The sequence below is a fragment of the Lontra canadensis genome, unplaced genomic scaffold, assembly GCF_010015895.1.
Source record: "Lontra canadensis isolate GAN:19392208 unplaced genomic scaffold, GSC_riverotter_1.0 scaffold18, whole genome shotgun sequence".
NCBI lineage: Eukaryota > Metazoa > Chordata > Mammalia > Carnivora > Mustelidae > Lontra > Lontra canadensis.
Window position 1 is genome coordinate 14,330,062 of NW_022631012.1, and position 14,892 is coordinate 14,344,953.

General features: G+C 41.9%; 1 protein-coding gene across 1 annotated transcript in view; it reads left to right on the forward strand.

Annotated features, from left to right (window-relative positions):
- The window catches only part of FTCDNL1 (formiminotransferase cyclodeaminase N-terminal like), a 40,982-nt gene extending 32,378 nt beyond the window's left edge, over positions 1–8,604 (forward strand). Inside the window, 1 exon segment of the mRNA XM_032860141.1 lies at positions 8,200–8,604. Coding sequence (XP_032716032.1) covers positions 8,200–8,219 — 20 coding nt within the window. The 3' untranslated portion in view covers positions 8,220–8,604.
- The last annotated feature ends 6,288 nt before the right edge of the window (positions 8,605–14,892 follow it).

Below are 14,892 nucleotides of genomic sequence, written 5' to 3' on the forward strand. Positions count from 1 at the left end.
GAATAGGAACTTCCATCTAGTTATTTAAGCCGGTAACTGAGAGCTGCCTCTGCTTACTTTGCTCTGTAAATGAGTGCAGCATCAGGCACTTTTCTTGGTGTTGAATAAGCCAGTTTACACCACATCAAAAATTTACCTCCGCTTTGAGAAATAATTTCTGATTTTAGGATGTCTTTTTTTTTTTTAAGATTTTATTTATTTATTTGTCAGAGAGAGAGAGCGCGCGCAGAAGAGCACACGCAGGCAGAGGCAGAGGGAGAAGCAGGCTCCCCGCTGAGCAGGGAGCCGGATTTGGGGCTCGATCCCAGGACCCTGAGATCATGACCTGAACTGAAGGCAGACACTTAACCGACTGAGCCACCCGGGCGTCCCGAATGAGTCTTGTTTGAAAGAACCTGTTTTCATAATCATCTGTGTTTGCCCGTAAATTTAGTTGGGTTGATGGAAGATGAAAGTCTCCGTGTGCAATTAAGTGTGTAACCAACCCGTGAACGAAACCTGAAGGACTTGGGTCTGGCGTCCGCGTGAACCGGGAGGGGCGCTGTTCTGCTACGCAGTGCGGGGAGCAGGGAGGCGCCCCCTCACCTGCGCGGGCCGCCGTCCCTGACGCTGCTGATGTGTACCTGCCTCTGTGCTGCCCTTTCTGAGCCGCTGTCACTCGGAGAGATTCAGAGCTGAGAAACCGAGCTCCCGGTTCCTCAGAGAGTGGGAAAGCATCTTAGCCATTTTGCAGCAAGACAGACGGCTGAGCAGAGGCAGCGACCTCAAGAGCCGCACCTCGAATTCAGAGCCCCGGGGAGCCACGCCCAGCGCAGGGCCCTCTCAGCTGTATTTCCTGTGGATCCCGCCTGCCTTCTTCCTGCCATGGGAGCATCCGTCTTCGCAATTATGTTTGACTTTTATGGCTTTAGTCATCAAATGTCGTGTTTGGCCTGCGGTTTCCCTTTAGTACATGCTCTCAAAGATGTAAAGGACCGATATGTAACGATGACTAATTGCCTTTGGTGTAATAACTGTTTACGTTTTTCAACCTGAGTTCCGAGTCCGTCTGTTGCTGTGTTAGTTACTCTGAAACAAAGAGCACGTTTAGGCTAGGTTTTATCTTGTTTTAACCTTTGTGTTTTTATACCCAACAACCTCCATGGTTCCTGGCACCCAGCAGGGTTTCAGTAAAAACATCTTTAGTGAGGGAACTGCACCTCGGTCCACAAGAATCTCTCTTTATTCAAACTCTAATGCAGTCCACAAATTTGGAGTTCTCTCTTCAAATATAAAAATGCAAAAATATCCCAAAACACCATCTCAACTCTTTCCTCATGCACGTTTTGATACTACCCACCAAAGAGGGGCTTAATAACATAAATAGAACTTCTAAAGACATCCCTAAACCACTTCTTCTGACCCCTTAAAATGAAAATCTTTCTGTAGAGGAAAATATACAGAATCTTTTTCACCTTTAATTGGTTGAAGATGATGGTGCCTGGAACGGTTTTTGAAAATAGTTTTTATCTAAAGGGGAAAAAAGACATGTGTTTCTTCTGAGTACTGCTTTTTCATTTTTCTAATGGGCTCTTCACTATTGTTTTGTCTGAATGCAGTTTTTTATTTGTGTTATTCCAGACGTGGTCCTACCACAAGCATCTTTAAACCAGACATTAATAGCATAGTTCACAGTCATTACTGCCAGTGCTCAAACACAAATATTGCATTTGTGTTTGCAAAAGCTACACATCAGATGTTAATTAAGTGCATTTGGTTTTTTTCTGCTTAAACAATCTGGCATAAAGAGTTTACATCTATATCAGTTCACCATAAGGTCTCTACAATATCTGAATCACCAGCCATACAGTATATGATAAATACAGTGTTTCCACACAAGAAAATAACAGAATTGTCAGGAAAACATCAGGCCTGTTATATTTCCCTGTGAAATAATAGCAACTGAATCTCAGTTTCTTTTTCTTTTTGATAAAAAAAGTATTTAACTAGGAGTAAACACCAATATTTAGAATGATAAATTTTTCATTAAAGAACACATGGAAAGTGAAATCATACCAAAGATTTTTTTCCTTGTTTTTAGCTTGCTTCAGGGCGTTTTGACAGTTGCGTTGGAATAAAATTGGAATTTCAGCTTTGCAGCGAGGAGATTCGTGCTGCCGCCAGAGCAGCCGAGTGCCAATGTGCGGGAGGCAGGAGCGGAGCGAAACCGCAAACTGAGAAACAAACTTTCACATCAGGTTTCTAATTTTAGAGCAAAAAATGGAATTACTTTAATTGTGACATTTAACTAGAAATACGATTTGCGGGGATTAATTATCTCCCTTATTTAAAAATTCTCACTAAGTTTAAATTAGCATAAAAAATATCAAATTCAGCATTTGAATAAGGTCAATGGTACTGCTCAATTTAAATGCAGAATTTGATTCTTCAGAATTGGATCACCATATTGGTGCTGGACTTGGGAAGGATTAAGTGGAGGAAGTTGGAAAAGGATGCTTTTGGGCAGAAAGCAGGCTTTTTGTTTTTTGTTTTTTTCTCTCCCTCTTTGTCTCTTTTTTCAAGGGAGAAATGGGTCATGGCCTCTTAACCCCACAGGGAGGAAACTACAACCTGGTTAGTTCAGAAACTTCTCAGATTCATTGGATGGTCTGTATTCACACCTTGAATAAGGTAGAGCACTAAAACAAAGTAAAGTATCGTGTTAACTACAGTCTAACAGAATTTAAAATACATACCACAAGGGCATATACAAAAATGATCATTCTGTGTTGTTGAAGTGGTTACCTCTTTAAAATAGTAAAATAGTAAAAGCTATTTCTGATGTTTAATTTTATTTTTCTCAGAGTTAACTTTGAAGTGTGCTTTTGAGGGAATTTTTAAAACACAGTTTGGGACAAGTGTATTCTTTATGGAACTCTTGCACTCTAGGCTTAACATCTAAACTTTTACATTTTTAATAATTTATCTCAGGCAGTGAATTCATTTATGGACACAAATGATCAACTTTGCAAATTCTACTAAAAAAGAGAGTTATTGGGGTGCCTGGGTTGCTTAGTCAGTTAAGTATCGCTGACACTTGATTCCTGCTCAGCTCATGTGTCTCGGGTTGTGAGAACGAGCCCAGTGCTGGGTATGGAGCCTGCTTAAGATTCTCTCTCTCCCTCCCCTCCTCTGCCCCTCACCGCCACTCTCTTAAAAAATAAACAATCGGGATAGTTATTAGGCATGTGGTGGTAAAAGGCCCTTTAGAATTTACTGGGTGGGATGTTCAGGAAAATTCCCATGGCTGTAGGGATGGAGTGGACTATGCCACTGTAGTGTGGGAAGGAGGAGCCCCAGGTCTCTCTGAAGGAATTTCTATTGAAAGTGCCTTGCTTCCCCAGGCATCTGGGTGGCTCAGTCAGTTTGGTGTTTGTCTTTAGCTCAGGTCATGTCCTCTGAGCTCTGGAATGGAGCCCAATGTCCCTGCTTCAGGCTCTGTGGTCAGTGGGGAGTCTGCTTATCCCTTTCTCTCTCCCTCCGCCCTCCTCACACCTTGTGCTCTGTCTCTCTCTCTAATAAATAAATCAAATCTTACTAAATCACAACAACAACAAAAAAAGAAAGTGACCTGCTTCCCCAATGGGATAAGCTATGTGTGAATATCTGCATGTTGATTGGCAGATCAAAGTTCTAGAATAGCAGAGCACAACAGGCACAATATGTATTTTGAATAGTTGTTCTTACTATAACCCAGTACTTATATATTGCTTAGCAAAATCTGAGTGTGATCCAACTATTTGCTGGGAATATGGTAAAGATGAGGCCACTTCTTTTTTTTTTTTTTTTTTTTAAGATTTTATTTATTTATTTGACAGAGATCACAAGTAGGCAGAAAGGCAGGCAGAGAGAGGAGGAGGCAGGCTCCTTGCTGAGCAGAGAGCCTGATGAGATGCGGGGCTCAATCCCATATCACTGGGATCATAACCTGAGCTGAAGGCAGAGGCTTTAACCCACTGAGCCACCCAGGTGCCCAGAGGCCACTTCTTGAATGAGAATAGGGTGTGTATATCAGCTTTGCGGAAATAGGACTATTTGTGACATTACCTGTTGAGGGGCAGAGGAGAGAGAAACCATGCTTGGATATTTTGTTAATGAATGACATTAGCATTGACAAAAAAATTTCCAATTGTACTCTGTGAAATGTTAAAACCGATATAATTCTCAAAGATATTTAGAGTAAGTGATTGCTATATGAAATTATGAGAGAGAGATGTATTGACTGTTAGGAAATTTAATTTTTATGAAATCAGCATTATGGAGAAATGTAATCTGATTCATGCCTGCAGAATTCCCAGTAGGAGGAGGCCCAGCTTTGGGAGTTGAAATGTTTCATTATGTACATGTGTGGGAAAAAGATGAAATGCGGTTTCCGTGTGCTGATTTTCCGTAAAACGTCTATTAGTATGAAAGTACGCAGGCTAGGCAGCAAAACCCCCAAACCACGGCTGTCTGGGAGAAAGTGAACTCAGCAGGATATCTCTGATGGAGACTGACATCTTGAGTAATAAGTTTGAAAGGAGCCAAGAGAAAGCAATGACAGTAACATAGTGTTGAAGTAGTAGCTAAGAATTGTCATATGCTGAAGATGAGCTCAGCCTTTTATCCCCCATCAATCTCTAGTTAACTTTGCTTTTAGAAATGTAAGGTTCCCCCCAAATAAAGAAATTGCAAACCTAAGCTTTTTATACCAATGCTAATTTAACCAACTTATCCATCTTATCACGTAAACTATAATTAGAGCAGGCTATGTAACAAGAGCTACACCATCCCTGAGGCAGAGAAAAGAGGGACATTGCTCCTGGGCTGTAGAGTAACAAGGCTCTAGAGTGACAATGACAGTCCCAGTCCCTTGGAAAGTTGGAAAAGAAAGAAAGAGGTGTCTTCAATAGGTTATACCAAATAAGGTATACATAATAGTCCAAAGCCTGCCAAATCCACATTTCATGAGACACAAGTGTCTTTGTCCTTTCCAATTCCAAGGCCATATGTCACTTTTTAGAGACCTTCTTCCCTAGTCAAGACTGTTGTTGAGTTTAGTTTGAATCAGATGTTAATGTAACTCAGGGATGACAGGTGCGTGTTTGGGGAGGAAGGGATGGGTGCATAGCATGATTTACTCCTATCTTCCTGATCCTGACACTTGGCCCTGAATTTCAACCCCTGTGGAAATGGTCTTGGAGATGAGCGAGGGCCAAGGGTTTTTGCTGCTATTGATGTTTAGTTATCAAGTGTGCTTTCCTTTTTCTGGTGATATTTTAGAAGGTCTGGAATCTTTTTAACTATTCCAGAAGAAGTGTCTTTCAGGTACTTTTAGAGTAGATTAAAGTTTCTGCCTTAGCTCAAATATAGCTCTGTTATATATAAACAAATAAATAACCTTTAGAAAATTCTGGAGTTCATAATGAGGAATATTTGAACTATTTTCAAATAAAGTAAAGGAAGTTCCTTGGGTTGATATTGGCTAAAGGATAAAATCTTCAAAAATGAGGGCTTTGCTTTGCTTGATTAACATGCTCTCTAATGCCCTGCACATCAGAGCCAGCCCGTATGCGACAGGATGCAGTGTTGCCATAGACGCCCGAGACTTGGCTTTGGGAAAAGAGATCTCGAGTGCCATTCGGGGTTCCAAAGCCAATGGATTGAAGGGTGTCCAAACAATGACTTTTCCTCATGAAGGGAAGATTGAGATAGTTTTCAGTGTAGAGTGTTTTAGAGACCAAGACGCTATAGAAACCTCAGAAGGCTCTCAATACACGGCCTACAGTGATCATGGGATCATGTTTCTTATGTATCCTAATTACATAGAAGCTCAAGTTAAAAAGTCCGTGAGAGACCAGGGAATTGGTAGAGCATTGATTGGATTTACACCCTAAGAACGTAAGAACTGTGCCAAATGTGCTATGAAAGAAAGTATTGGGGAATTCTGGAAGATATGGGGAGGGAAGTATTTTTATGTGATCCAATCTAAGGCTTCTCTTAAATTTTAAGGAAGACATCAATCATGACAACGTTTTCTTTTTGCTGATGAAGATGAAAAGAAGATACAAAGAGCTTGGTTGTAGCTGTGTAGTGGAAAATTCTCTGTTCAACAGAAACAGGTGTTTATCGCTTGTCTGTAATCGCCCTAAGGTATTTCTAGTTGTTAAAACTTCGTGAGAACCTACTCTGTATCAGGTTTATGTCCTTGTGTACCTTAAAAGCCTTTCTGAATTGGATGGATAAGATGGCCATGGTTGCTGGACTACCTTTCCTTATCGTGAACAAACCTAAAAACAGGTGTGCACTTACTTGATTTCCCTGAACTCTATTCCCAAGTCCTGTATTCAACTCTCATTTTTTGAGTAGTCATGTTTTTAAAAAATACACTTTAAAAGATCAAGCACTAAGTGACTAAAGTGTGGGGAGAATTAGAAAATGAAGTTCATTTTTCAAAGCATCATTGCCCGTTTTTACCTTCCCACTTTTAGGATGACCTATTGTTCATTTTAGAGGTAATTCCAAAAAGCCAGACTTGTCTAATTTTTCAGTGTTTATATAGGGAGATGGAATGATGGTATTGGGCATGACTTCAAGGAATTATGTTTATCTCTTTTGGAATTTAAATGGAAAATCTGAAGGTTTAGGGAATGTATTGCTTTTGAGCAGAGGAGGGTATCAGTGGAAGGATTTTATTTGAAAGAAATCAAAATACCTAGCCTCTTTATGAACTAAAAGAAGCCACTTGTTGATTCTGGCAATTTTATGTAAATCCTTAGTATTTATATTGCTTTAGTACCAGGTGCTTTCTCTCCATAAGGCACAAAGAAATGAATTTTTTCCATTGACTTTGTTTAGCAAGAAAGATTATGGTCTTGTCTAGTAAGAACATAAATGTGAATTTATTTTAATGAGTAAAAAAATAAAAAAGAGGTTGAACTCTTACAGGATTTAGTCACCTATCTTTATTTAACTTACATTTGATTCTTGAATACGATTGCAAATTAATTTTGTTCCAGAATTATGATTCTGTGGGTGTTTTCTTTTCACTGTCAATATAAATACAACAAAGAGAAATGATGGACCAGGTGTGGTTTTCAGTCAGCTAGAAGTCTAATTGCTGTGGTGAAGAGCAAATGTTCTCCGTTTAGACCCGGTGGGCCAATTTCTCAGTCTGTGAGAGCTGAGAAGCAGAAACGCTTTGTTCTTCTCTTACTTTGGTGGAGGCCACATGGCCTAGTAGGGTGAGTACTGGATTAGGGGACGTGGGTTCTGGTCCTTGCCTCACCCTCCATGTAACCATAATTCCATTACCTGTTAAGTAGGGAAAATAGTTCCCCCTTTGATCAAGGGCTGTATTCTGGGGGAATAAAATGGAAGGACTTGATAGTCTGTAAGGTGAAAATGAAATATATTATTCGTACTCTTACAGATGTGTTGTAGAGCTTTGGTTCGGTTTTGGGCATCAATGTTAAACAGATGAGAGCGGGTAAAAGCACCTCATGCCACTGGGTCATTTGGGGTTGTAGGAGGAGTTCACTGATTTTGCTAATTATGTGAATTAGCCTCTTCAGGTTTCTATCACTGCATTCCAGACCACTGGCTTCGAGTAAGGCCTGTATAAAACCAAACCCCCATTTAATGGGCACAGGGTTTCAGTTTTTGAAGTTGAAAAAAATTCTGGAAATGTATGGTGCTGATGGTTGCACATCAATGGGAGTACTAAATGCTGCTGAACTGTACTTAAAAATGGCTAAAATGGTAAATTTTATGGTATGTGTATTTTACCACAATTAATTACTAAAAAAGTATATATTAATTTCAGAAAAGTTAAAAAAAAGCAAGAAAGATCATTTTACGAAGGCTTTCTATATAAAATGTTGGCAAATTTCTAGTATCTGTTGAAGTGTACAAACATATAAGACCCATTTTTCCCTTTTAATCTATTATGATGGACTCTGGCACTGCATGTGGGGTTTAGTTAATGGTTTAAAATAGAGTTAGTTAAATTTGGCCTTTGATTCATCTGTCTATTTAAAAACAATAACTTACTATTTTTGTTAAATAATTTTCAAAACCAGCACAGTCACATTTCTTACTTCCCATTGATACTCTAATTCCCCTTTTCTTTCTGTTGTCTTTCCCTTTCCCCCTCTCCCTTGCTCCACCATGGTTCTCTAGAAAATCTGAAACAGCTGTGAGTTCCTGAAGGTTTAGCCTATGGACAGATGCAGGGTGTATCACCAGCTATTTCTACGTGGGAGCTGGCAGAAGTAGCCAGAGTGGATCTCTAACAACCAAGGATTATCAAATTGGGTTGAGAAAATCTGACAAAATGAGCTAAGAAACAGCCTGACTCCTATTAACCTTTTCTCTTATTGGCCTCTTAAAAAAACAAACTGACCGTCTGTGGGAATGTTTCGGCAGTACTTTTCTTTTCGTCTGACCACAAAGTGGACATTGTATGGAGTGTGGCTTCCTTGCTTGTCTAACCTCTGGCTCCTGTCAGAGGGCTTTGCCCGTGGCTTGTGCCAGTTGCAAATAGGACCGAATCGATGTGGGCAAATAGATTTTACAGTTCATCAAGTCTTTAGTGTTTTTCCTCTATCCCACTTTAAACTTCAAGTTTTAGTCTCTTAGAGGAAGGACAAGGAAAGCGGAAAGCTAGGCTCTGAGGGTGATAAGGACTCCTGATGTCATTATTGTGGGTGGGGCGGGAGGGCTGTCCTTTTTTTCCTGAATTTGGGCTTGACTCAATAATAAATTAAAATTATTTCCACGTAAGGAGCAAGGGGTGGGCTAAATAAAATATAACTGTAAAATATAAAAACAAAATGGCGGGGGGTGATATTTTCATTCCTCAACATAATGAAAAGCCTTGCTCTGTAATTGGTTCGTACTGTCTTGGAAGTGGCGTCCGTGGCCCGCAAAGGACCGCTCTATGAGAATCTGCAAGGAATTTATCATTCCCTCTGGCTGAGCCAAAGCAGGCTTGATATACAATTTTGTTTAGTATAAATATTCTCATGTTACTGTTTACTCTGTGGGGATGTGAGGATCTCATGGACAGGGTACGTGCTCCACGGCCTTGCTTTTAAAAGGCATTTATTTGACTCTGTTGTTTGTACGCGCCCAGAAACTTCAGAGAACGGCTCAGGAACTGTTTGATAAGCGTCCAGACCAGGCTCCCGGAGAATGTTGTGCTCGGGGGTTAGCGAAGCTTATTGTTTTAAGCAGGCCTGCATATGGCTGCATAGGAGCCCATTTTTCATAGGTAAGAGCAATTAGGACAGAATCTGACTCCTTCTCTAGGGTGTGAGAAAAGATCCCGGGGAGCGTGGGTCTGTTGGACTCTCTCTGACCCCGGATAACCCCGCCACTTCTTTTGTCCCTGTGCGCAGTATTTTGAGACAGATTAGCTCATAAATGAAGATGTGAGTCGGAGACCTAAGCATGGAATCAATTCCTTTTTCTAAACGTGTAGCGTGTACGTCGTCCAGCTCAGCCACACGCCTGCCCTTCCATACGCTGCCGTGGACCCTGGGGACTCTGCAGGCCATAGTCCTCCTTGCCAGCTGGTTTCCTGTTGGGCTGGGCCAGGACCCGGTGCTGGCTGGGCAGGCGGAGAGGGGCTTGCGCTCTCCTCGTCGCTTCCTGCTGCTGACAGCCACCCTGCCGCAGTGGCTCTGGAACTGAGAGTAGTAGCTCCCCAGCCTCCTGCTTTTCTTCTGACGCTTTCAGAACTGCCCTCTTCCTGTTCCCCAGGGGCCCCAGCAGCCGCTGAGCCCCGGCTCTGGGCTCCACTCCAGGGCTCTCCCCTAGCTTCTAGGCTCTGTGGACCCCAGTCTCCTCCTCCCTTTGTGCCTGCAGCTTTAGGGCGTACTGACTCCTGCCCTTGTGTGTCTGGGGTACCGTTTTCTGTCTTTGCTCTTTGGGTTCTCCAACAACTTTTGGTTGACCCATTTTTTTATGTTCTGTCTTTTGAAATACTTCATGGGGTTTCTGGCTCCCTGACTGGATCGTGTCAGGAGGAGAACTCAGCAGACTGAATCGAAGGGAGGGAGAATAAGGCAGAAAATATCCGGCTTGAATATAGTTTTATTAAAAGCAGCCCATTGAAGATTATCGCCCTCTCTTCTCATTGGCATTTTATTCTCATAATTTCTTTATTATTTTTCTCTTATTGTCAGATCCTGTGTTTTCTTTGACAGTCTTGCTGTTCCTTCAGCTAATAGGGAGTCTGAATATTGATCGGGGGTAAGGGTGGGAGTGTTATCGGGCAGAGTTTTCCAATGAATGCCTTTCGTGTACTAACTTATTCTACAATTAAAAGCGTGGGCTAATGTAATTTTAAAACTGAAATTCTTTTCTGTTATCACAGTTATGTGTCTTTCCTTTTGTGCCCACCCACCCCTTCCAGGTAGATGATGGTTTTCAGCTGATGGTGGGCTCCCAGCCAAACACCTTTCCCAAACCTTCTGTGTAGCGTCCTATTAACTTTTTCTTAGGAAACCCCACATGTGGCCAGTCACTGTTACCTAACTTCTTAGGTGCCTGTATCTTCATGAAGACCAATTTCTTTGGGAGAAAGTCATCATTGTTTCTGATACAGTTTAGTAATGACCTACTGTTTTGTTTCTGGTGAGTATAAAGAATTTTTGGTAATTGCTATTACTCGCTGTCCCAAACTTACATTCCAGAGTTCATCTTCTGTCACCATATCCACACCAGTATTTCTCAAGGATAAAAGGAAGATGAAATAGAAACATACCGGAACAGAAGTCTTTGGTGAACCCTTTTAGCGCCATTAATAGTGGCTACCTTCTGTTGAATTCCTAGTGTCAGGTACCTTGTGTGATTTCCACAGCTCTCTGGAGTAGGTGACTGGGAAGTAATATGATTACCCATGTTCTTTTTAGCCCGCTGGGTCAACCAGGAGCCTCTTCCTACCATATCTCTTATCCTGTAGACTTCTGTCACCACTCGAACCCTGAATACAGCAACCCGGATCCTCAGAACTCCAGGCCTCTCCTCTTAGGCCTGGTCAGCTTTTGTGTTTCGTTTCTCGTGATCTGGTTAGACTTGGACGCCCAGTTGGTTGACCCTCCCCTTCTGTGGTGCTGCTGTGGGATAGGCCACCTCAGAGCGCTGACATCTCTTCCAGACCTAAGACTCTTTCCAGCACTTCTACACTCTTTCCTCACTTAAAATTTCACCCAGATCTGTCTTTGACACAGCTAGAATATACTGGATCCTTGCCCGTTTCTTCCTTCCTGTATCTGGGAGATGCATCAGCGCCTAGTTTCATAGCTTCGCCCTGGACTGTCACTCCTCATCTGCAGGCCCGACTCTGTGCTCCGGGACGCAACCCTGCCTCATCAGCGAGGGAGCGGATGTGGATGAAGCCCCCTGTCCCTAGATTTCTCCCTGCTGAGTTTCCCAGACTGAAGCATAAAACTTGCTCCAATTAATTAAGAGATTCCTGAAATCACTGCCACTGTCCCGAAAGAGCCAAGTCAGCCACAGGATCTCAAATGGTCCCCCTCAGTTTTGATTTAGGGAGGAGGATTGCCACCAGATGGTGCCAGAACTGCAGCCAGGACCAGGTGGGTTTGGATGGTGCCGCCACGCCCCCAGGACTCAGGACTGCCTGACCGGGTGGAGTCACTGGGTTATTTCTTTTGCATTGAGCTCACATCCCCACATTTCATGCAGTAACGCTTTTTGGACTTGACGCACTGACTTGTGGCCGTGTTTTAGTCGTCTCTCGTTTGTCTTGTTGGCTCGACGGCACTGTCTCTTCTGGGTCATTCCAGTATTTGTTGAGCACCTACTCCGTTTAGTGGTGCCCACGATGCTGATAACGCATAAGCCACAGGGACCCCCACTCACAAGAAGCCCTGGTGAGGCCTGGGGCAGGCCCTGCTTGTAAGCTCATAAGGTTGTACGATTCTGTAAAACCGGCAAACGCATGCTGTTTTCGCCACAGTTTGTTGAAACTACTGTCTGTTCCCAATTATACTTCTCTACTAAACGTCCTCTCCTGACAGGTGGCAGTAGAGTGACCAGGGCCAGCTTCACGGGCTTGCAGCCTGGGCGGCAGCACGGTGCTCTGTGCTTGCTATCATCAAGATTCTGAATCATTTTAAGAAGAGGACCCTCATTTTCATGTGCATTGAGTCCCACAAATTACATAGCTGGTTCAAGGAGTAGCCATGGGCGTTTTTGGACCCAGTTACAGGGAAAGTTGAGCTGGGGATAATTGGATTTAGCAGGATATATGTATGTGGTTCGCAGTCACTTGCATCCATAGTTAAGTTTGTGCCAACTCTTCCAGTGGAGGGAGGGCCTCCAGGAAGCCCCTCGCCCTCTGTGATGGCTCACCACAAAGCAGGGCCAGAGGACTGTCACAGATGAATGTGTCCTCTGGTGCCAGCACCAGAAATACGTAAGTTGTGGAGGAAAAACAAGGTTCAGGAGGAAAAACAGGCTAGTCTGTGGAAAATCTTTGCAGTTCTTAGTAGTGTAAAACTGTAAGCAAAGGATGTGGTTCTTAATAATGCCCATCCCAAACAGAAACTCTGTTTTGCAGAAATAGATGTGTTGCTGCAGTGTGTACAATTGTAAATACACTAGGTTACTTCATTTTTTCATGACAATCATATGAAATAGAACTGCTCAAAATGCCTGTTTTGGGGGGGAAACAAATCTCTGGTAGAACTACAAAGAGCAAGTGTGTCTGTGTGGGAAGTTGTGTTCGAAACATTAATAATTACAAATGGATTTCTATCAACCATTCTAGAAAAAAGAATGAGTTCACTTTATATTCTCTTTACATAAATGACAAATCATTGTCATTTGAATAGGTGACCAAAAGGTAGGCTGCCATAAAACGTGGAAAACATGTAGAGAAGTATGATAGAATAATTCATAAAAATGTCATGTTATTTTTTAAGAATTTATAATAGTGATTATATTTCTCTGCTTTTAAAATGTGCAATTTATTGTGATTTATTTTCTCATTCTAAATTCACTTATGAGCTTATTTTTTATTTTTCATTTATTTAGTTTTGAGGTATGATTGACATGACATTATGTTAGTTTCACTTGTATGACATGTTGGTTGGTTTGTTATTTGTATGTATTGTAAAATGATCACCACAGCAAGTCCAGTTAACATCTGTCACCATCTGATTAGTTTTCTTGAAGATGGCACTTAATACTGTACGAGTTTCAGGCCTCACCGAACCGGGATCTACCCGCCCATGTGCTCTGTGTATTTGACTTGTACATTATCTTATTTAATCCTCACAACATCCATCTGAGATTTTTATTATTCCTGCTGTAGGGGTGCAGAAACTGAAGCTCGGAGAGATTACCTTGAGATCATACAGCTGGTAGGTTGGAGAACCAGGTTTAGGTCTGACCTTTCTAAAGTTCATGCTTTTTACACATTGTTCTCTAGTTTCTGAAGCTATGAGACATTTCCTTCCAGGTTAGTTCTCTCTATGTATTTATATATATAAAAAAATTCATGCTCATCCTTCCTTTCTTTCATAGCCCATATCACAATTATTGAATTATTAAAGGGAGTGTTATCGCTGTGTTTCAGCCTCCATGAGGGAAGCTCTTTTGCTTACAGTATAGGGGCTCAGCATGTGCAGCTGGTGAATTATTTCCTTTAGGTTTACTAATTTCCTGAGGCACCTTAGGACAGCTTCTTGCTTCAAACATTTTCTCACTTTTCCTCCTCCCAGGCAGAGGAGGTGTCGGGGAACACAAAACATTAGGCTCAGAATTCATCCCCAAGAGTGTTAGGGTTCTGCGTTGGTCCTGGAAAGATGTTATTATTTACTCATTCACTCCCTCATACAGATGTCTGGTACCCATTTTGGGGTACCAGGTGCCCATTCCCAAGGTGAGGTGTGGTGGTTTTCATGCCATAAGTGCATCCGTTTCATAGTTCTGTATTTTTGTAAACTGAGTCATCTTAAAATGGGGAAACACCTGTATCCAATTTTCCCTGGAATGTGCAACTTAGTTCTCTTATGCTCCCCATTTCAGATGAGGTTTTCTGGATGACACCATCTGGGAAATGTCACTTTGATTAAAGTAAATATGCAACATAGTTAACACTGGGAGCCTATTTGGATTTTCCTAAGTAGCCACATCTTACAGCAGCAGAAGGCAAGCAGCTCTTGGGACCATGAGAGTTTGGGAGTGTTGCATTCCATGCCTTGGTGGTGTCAGTCGAATGGCAGTGTGTGGCCGACTGAGCTCTGAAGGGTTTTGTGTATTTTTCTTTTCTTACCGTTGGGCAAGGTTTTTTTTTTTTTTTTTTTTTTTCCTCTTTCAGTTTATTTTGACACTAAAAAGAAAATATATAAAAATAAAAAACTTAGCTTTATGATTGCCAAGTTTTTCTTCTAAACTAAGAAACCAGTTGTTGAAAAATAAGATGAATGGCATCCTTTGTTTTATTTTTGGCGTAGCACATTAGGGCACTGCCACTGGAATGAAGCCAGATTCCCCAGGCAGGAGGGAGTTGGCTGAAAGGAGACCTAGAGATTTGGGGGGAGAGGGGTGAGGTTGGTGTATCGGGATTTCCTCTCACTCTCAAAAACATCTCTTTCCTTTCTCAAATGCCCACCCCTCCTATCTTTCAGTCATTCTTTGGGTTTTCAGCACTTGCTACTGATGAGGATGTCATCTCTTTGTAAGAAAACACCCCTGGTCCAGTGTGGGTCTTTCAGTCTTTTCGTTGTGGTTTTCCCAACTTCCCCAGCTACTGACTTATGTGACTGTGGGCTCATGTAAGGAGGGCACTAGTTAGCTGTTAATGTGTAAGCAAACCCCACGACTGTTAGCATTATT